Raw genomic sequence first — 7,170 nt, forward strand, 5'->3', positions numbered from 1 at the left:
TCATCAGGTACACATAGTGAAGTATGTTTTTCTCATATCAATGTTCGTGTCTTTTGATCCTGACATGTATACAGTCAGTTCTGTCTGATTCATATTCCTTTGAAAAATTGGGTCTGCAGTATATATTGTTTTTTATAGACTTTTTTTGCATGTTTATGGAGATAATCTCTTTTAAGGGATGATATAGGAATAGTGGTGGGGGCTGAGGAATTGAGTTGCGATGACAAATGCACAGTGGCTTGGGTAGCACTGAGGCCACAGTAAAGTGCTGTGCCAGCGCAGGCACACGTGCTGTACAATCTCTGCAGGCAGAATTTGAGTTGGGGAGCAGTAGTGCATGAGGCTGGGGAGCGGATACTACCAAGAGTCTGAGATATGTAAACCTCTTTAAGAGTCAGGAAATACGAGGGACTTTTATCTGCACCAATCAGTGTCAAGATTCAAGGAGATGCAGGCTGCAGCTCTCACACACAGTAACTCACTCGCATGCAGGGACCCTGCAGGAATGGATGCACAGGGCAGGCTCGCACTGGATATATCTAACCGGGACCCCCAGGATGATTTTGAACTGATCCACAGATTGGGCAGTGGGAGCTATGGGGAAGTTTATAAGGTGAGAGCGAGAGGGAGGAACAGGGGCACTCATAACCTCAATGAAAAGTGACGCTTATGGGCCACTGAATAATTACACAGTGACCTGCACTGCTTTGCAAAGCAGTCATTGCAGGATTTGCTCGCAGTTTACAGATTAATACAATAACACTGGCTTAGAACAGTAACATTTCTTAAGGATCTAAAATAGCGCGGATATTACATCACATTTATAATAAGGGAGACCCACGCCGAGTGAGCTCCTGATGAGACTTCATGTGAGCGACACTCATGAGCAAGTCTAATTTTGTATTAGAATGACTGCCTTCTAATAAATGAGACGCTACAAATAAGTAGGACAGAGGCTGCTGCGGGAGACTCTCTCCAGGGACGCAGCTTTCGTGCACTCCAGTAATCCTGGGGAGTGACACTTGCCACTTGAACTGAAAGGGAGTGAGAGTCTGCAGCAGTAAAATGTTTAATGTAGTCTAATTTTTAGGATGGTTAATACTGTGGGGGTTCAGTAAGAGGATAGGGGGGGATTATTAGCAAGCATGTGTGGTGAGAATACATACTGTATGGCATTCTTGGAACTGACAGTGTTCTTTAGCTTGGTAAGAATATTAAGTCGCGATTCTTGTCATGGTCCATGTGTAAAAATGTTAGTATTAAAGTATCTGATATACTGTAAACTTCCATACCATAATAGTTCACGTTACTGGTTGAAATCATGAAATCACATTGCTCAGGGAACATAGATTGTGTGTAGGGGCAGGGGGGAGTTGACGAACCCAACTAAGGACAATATAATGCAATTCTAAAATGTAACCCCTTCAATGCAACGTTTTCCAGTGCACCTCTGGCAAGCGAAGGAGTTAATAAGCAAGCTTGCAATTTGTGAGGAAGCAGCTGCTTAATGAGTGAAACTGCTTGGATGTAGTGGGACTTTTACAGAAATAGTCGTTGCCTTACATTACATTCAGTAAGGTACACTCCATCTTAGTCAGCATCCCAATAAGTGTGATTGATTGACACTGCCTTCCAGCAAGTCTCACATGCTCTCCCCTCAGCAAGGCACACCACGTTAGTGAGGTACTGTAACCATAGGGTGCCTGAAGCAATCACCCACCATTCCATTCACATGCAGATCACATGCGTTCGCCTATGTGCAAATGTGTTGGGCATTCGTAAAACCAGCTGTGGCTGGTTGGCCCCCGAGGAGAGATTTGACCCCTCGGCTATTGACCATCAGCATATTGACTCACTGACCATTCTGACCACTGTTTAGCTGGGTAACAATTCGTGGCTAGAGCTGATGGACTAGTCTGGTGACATAATCAAGCCATCTGATGTCACTTGCTCCACAAAGTATCTCATCTTCAGCTGCTTCACTCATTGGATGACTGTAGCCAGAAGTGACCTGGACATTGCACAGTTCGTAATCCAGTTTTGGGAATGTATTTATTTTGCTACTATTGGGGTCCCATATTCACCTCCTCCCCCGCTCGCAATCTAATCCGGCCAGCAGGACACCCCCCACATGTCCGTGTTCTGCATGTGACTGTGTCAGCGCTGGTTTCCTGTGGTTCTGCGCTTCTAACAGGTGCATAGCATCCCCCCTGCTTCCTGTATCACTGCTGCTCTTTACAGCTCAGCTCCTCCTTTAACCATGGGCTAAAACCCATTCACCACCAGGCATTAAATGTGCTTTGGAATAGAAGGGGTTAATGCGGGGATTCCCAAACACATTTACGGGAATGTGGAATATCCTGTTCGTTTCCATCCATGGGAGCTATGCGTTAAAGCAATTTTTAAGTAAAATGGACATAAAAAGCATCATTTTTTTGTGTGCATCAGTGTATCAAGTACTTCGTGCCCCAATCAGTTTGTGATTTTTGGAGTGTTAAAATGAGAAGTTAGGTAGGAGTAACATGACATGCAGATTATGATGTGTATAACATTTTGAGTAGGTGTCTCTTTTCCTCCCTTCATTCTGCATCATAAAATATGGCAAATTGAAGGTGGCAGTAACTTTCTGATTTCTACTAATCTACCATGAAACAAGCAGGTGCTACTTTCCTTTCTTTACTGTATCATCTATCTTCAAATATTTTTTTGTGCCACCAATAAAAATGATGTATCCCAAATTTAAAGGCGCAAAACACTTTAGTGTCTTCCAACATACTGTATCTGCCCCAGATGTGAGAAACTGTTTCTTATATTCGAAGCAAATGTGCATCAAAAAAATGGAGCCGTGTGTCAAAACGCACTTTTGTTTCTCTACGGTTTTCTTGATATCCAGGTCCCATGGCCCAGATGCATTAAGCTCCATTTTTGACTAAACAATGCACTAATTGAAGTTATAACATCATTAAATGCTAATTCGGTCTTCAAAGCTCGCAAAAATTGTGTAAAAGCCTCTTACTGCTAAGATGGCATGCCATTAACTTTAACGGATGTTAGTGTTAACGATATGCACAAGAGATGTGAAAACCTCAAAGCATATCCACATCAGGCCATTAAAGTTAACAAGGGAAATAGTTTTTATTTAGGTTGTGGCTAAACCTAGCATTAAGAGCTTTCATCACCTAATGCCGGTTCAGCACTATTTTTTTGGCCTTGCCCAGGGTGCTATAGTAGCTAAAGGGGTTTAGTCATTTTTTTTAGTGAAGGCAGATGCCAGGTATGTATTGTATTGCAATGTATACCTGGCTTCTTCATTAGAATATGGCTAATGCGGTACTGGCAGCTAGCATTGAGGATTGTCTGGCATTAGCTGGTTACCTCTGCGTTAGACATATTCTAATGAGGACCATAATAGATGTTGTTTTTGCATATAATTAGGTTAGGGGATACCTGTTAAAATAACCTCAGTGTGCTAGTTTGATCACATAATTTGTCCCGATTTAAGAAGCATAATGAATCTGGGCCCATGTGTTTGTCAATTGACTGGTTAATTATAAGACTTGCTTATATTGAATTTCAGAGGGTAAGTAGGTGTAAAAATATATATTGCGTTTGGATAAGGTCTCCATTTAAGTGCTTTGCAAATCTTATCTAGCACTTGAGAGTTTTTGGGGCACTGCTCATCTAACAGTAATGACCAAGCAAGAGTGATGTTCTGCAGAACTCATCTTTTCAGTATCTGCCCTTTCTTACTCCCAACTCACAATAATAACCATCAGGAGACTCCCTCCTACACAATGGGTTCCCCATATGTCTGGAGCAGGTTGGGGAACAGCAGAGGTAGATAAGAGTTTCAGTTGCTTTAATGGTTGAATTGTTACACAGTACCATTGTATTAAAGTCTAACGAATGACATTAGTGTCTGCTTCGATTATATATTCAATTCTTTCTTTTTTTTTTTGTACAAATAGTTTTGAGTTTTTAATAGGGTAGGGGGTTCAGAAATAAAAAGGGGGGGGGGAGGGACGTAAAAAGGGGAACCATCACATCATTAACAATACTGGCTTAATTTTTCAAGATACGTAAAACAGCATTGTTAATATCTTCAACTACCAGTCAACAACGTTGGTTAAATCTACACTTTTGCATAAAAATAAAAATAGGAGTGGCTTAAGGGGACCACTTTAACAACCAGTACCTGGCTTTTCTCGTTGGATTTTTTTAGGTTACATTCCAGAAAGAAAAAAAACATTCACATCGATATCATAGAGCTTCAGACAATTAAACATTTATCCAAGGTTCCCAAATCTTAAAAAAGGATATCATTCTATGGCGCAGGAGGGCTGTCAGCTTCTCCATCCTCATAACCTCATTTATTCTACTCACAATCGAACGTTTTAGGGGCGTATTCTGATTCTTACAATATACTGAGATCAAACATCTTGCTGCTGTTAGGATGTGAGAAATCCGTTTTTTATTATTGTGTTCAATATCCTCTATTGGCTTGCCCTGAACTATCATTTCAATTCTTTATTTAATGTTGAAATGCCGACTTCTGAGGCCGTGATTATACCAGAAATAGCCGGCGACTCCGCGCAGCTTCAAAACAAAGCAATAGAATCCAATGAAAGCGCACATACCAATCGTGACGGTAGCGCCGCGACGTACTGCAAAGCTTCTGTCTCTTGAAGAGATCTGAGAATTAGTTTTTCACAAACGAAAGCCGCATCACGTGATTGCCTCGGGCCAATCACAGAATTATAAAAGGCAGAGGTTATACTCTCCACGCGCGCACGATGTAGCGCGTGCACGTGGCGTACGCCTGTCGCTTGCGTGAATGTAAACTGTGCTCAGGAGGATGTTCAGGCGACAGTGAGGTGTGTCCGTGAGTGGTTCGCCCTCATTGGCTGAACCGCGCACGTCACTTGGCCGTCACGCGGCAAAGACAAATTAATTTGTCTTGCCGAGAATAGCGCGGTTGGTCGCGTGCACCTTCATTGGCATTCATTCAGTTGTTCTGGCGGCGCGTGGTGCACCTAGTATAATCACGGCTTAAGGAGAGAGAAAGGAAACATCAGCAGCTACCATAGCTCCAGAGGCATCACAATTTCCTGTCCTTACAAGCAAGGCCAACAAACTCAGGTGTGCTGTGCTCTCAACCTCCGTATGTTTCAGGGAGGGATTGGGAGACGCGAGGACGTGACGCAGTGTAGCTCATGTGGATTCACGCAATGTCCCAGTATAGTATGTCCCAACTCGTTTCGTCACCACTGTAGAGATCCTCTCGAGGGGGGAAAAAGCGCCGCACAGCCGAAATGAAGCAATGAAGGCTGATGTGTAGCAGTAAAAAAAGCTTTATTTGCACAAGGTGCAAGCGGATCCTCTAAGAGGCGCTTTTTCCCCCCTCGAGAGGATCTCTGCAGCATTGTTCATCACCGCCTGCACGCCGAGCTGCTTTTGGTATTCTGTTCTCCCGTGATCAAACCCGGAAGTCCCACTGCTGCCGCCGGTCAGGTGACCACCCACCCCGGTCAAGCGGGTGCAGGGTTGGCGGTGAAGACAGCATTTCGTGAGGCTGGGGCACCGCATCTAAATTTCAGGAGAGATCTATTAGCAGGAGATGTCAAATCACTGGAGGACTCGACAGGCATGGTTTCAGCAACCCCAGTGTTTATCACATGAGTCTTTTTTATCTCAACTATATGGTGCTCGTTGTGAGCCGGTTGCTGGAAAAGACAGTATATGTTACACTTACTTTACTGGGGTTGTCCATAGCCTAAGTCCCAAGATCAGACTTTACTACTTTATCCTACCAATAAGCAGGACTGTGTTTATTTCTGAGCGCCTGGTGGGTTAATCAATCAGATTCACCCGTTTTATACATCGTTTCATCACCAGGTGGGCAACTTCATTAGAGGTTGTCCAACAGCTCACCGATAAGCATAATGTACAGGCAAGTGTTGCTAAGCAACTAATTAGTATAATATAACATATGTCTAAAGAATGACCACAAATATATAAAACTAATTAAAAATAAATATAATGCATATGATCAACAGGTATTGGAATGTCAACTAAAAATGTATCATAAAATACACAAGAGATAAAAGTAAAAAATAATAGATACTTAAGTAAAGTTGTTAACAATTCACACAGATGAGGAGAGGCTCAACAAATAAATACCTCCTCAAATTAAAGAAATATATAGCATACAAAATTATTTTAATAAGGTACCACAAACAAATATTAATACATATGAAGAAACAGTGATAAGTCCCTGTTACAACACACTTGTAGTAAACATGTATCTGGATGCAACAGAGTATACATCTAGTTGAATAGATGAAACTGTTATAGAAAGGCTATGGGACCAAATATAATACTTTACCAAAAATATTTTAGATCCCATTTGGTATTCAAGCCTTTTCGATATTTACTATGGATACACTAATACCCAAAGGCTTCTCTTCTGTGTAAAGTGTTTGACCTATCTCCCCCTCGCATGTGAGGTTAAATGGCCACACATCTAAAATTGATGTAACTGCCTTGTTGGCACTGACTAAAGTGTTTAGGCATGGGATGTGTAAGGTCTGTTTTTGTAATTAATCTCATGTGTTCTAGCATTCTTATTTTCGTCACTTCCTTATTTGTAAAATATTTAGTTTTCTGAAAATATTTGCCACGAGGGAAACAGCCAACCAACCAGGGAATAAATATCTTTTGTTTCGATCTTTAAATGCTTTTTGGTACACTTGGTAAAACAACATTTCCTAGTGTATGTGATTTTTTTTAAAACACAAATTTAGGACCAGATGCAACCATATCCTTTAACAACGCATCAGTAGAGAGTATGTTCCAGTATTTTCTAACAATGGATTTAATATTAGTTGCTTGACTACTAAACTGTGTGATAAAGAAGGGAGGATCACGGTTATTCTTGGAGGTGTTGCAATCATACCCTCCATGGTTTTTGGAATTGTTACAGTAACTGGACAGGTGTGGATTGATCAAGTCCTCTCTCGGTTTGTCTTGTGCATTTAAATATGCCTCTTGAATAATTCTAGGATTATATCCTCTAGATAAGAATCTTTGGGTAAGTTCTGACATGCCGATTTTCAAAGTGTTCCACAGTGGAACAGTTTCAACGCAAGCAAAGACACTGTCCATATGGGA

At 41.6% G+C, this 7,170-nt stretch overlaps 1 protein-coding gene across 1 annotated transcript in view; it reads left to right on the top strand.

Moving 5' to 3' along the window:
- The first annotated feature begins 263 nt into the window (after window positions 1-263).
- MAP4K1 (mitogen-activated protein kinase kinase kinase kinase 1) overlaps window positions 264-7,170 on the top strand; it is a 65,771-nt gene continuing 58,864 nt past the window's right edge. The window contains exon 1 of the mRNA XM_075608316.1: window positions 264-613. Coding sequence (XP_075464431.1) covers window positions 449-613 — 165 coding nt within the window. The 5' untranslated portion in view covers window positions 264-448. The remainder of the gene's footprint in view (window positions 614-7,170) is intronic.

This window comes from Ascaphus truei, chromosome 7, assembly GCF_040206685.1.
Source record: "Ascaphus truei isolate aAscTru1 chromosome 7, aAscTru1.hap1, whole genome shotgun sequence".
Taxonomy (NCBI): Eukaryota; Metazoa; Chordata; class Amphibia; order Anura; family Ascaphidae; genus Ascaphus; species Ascaphus truei.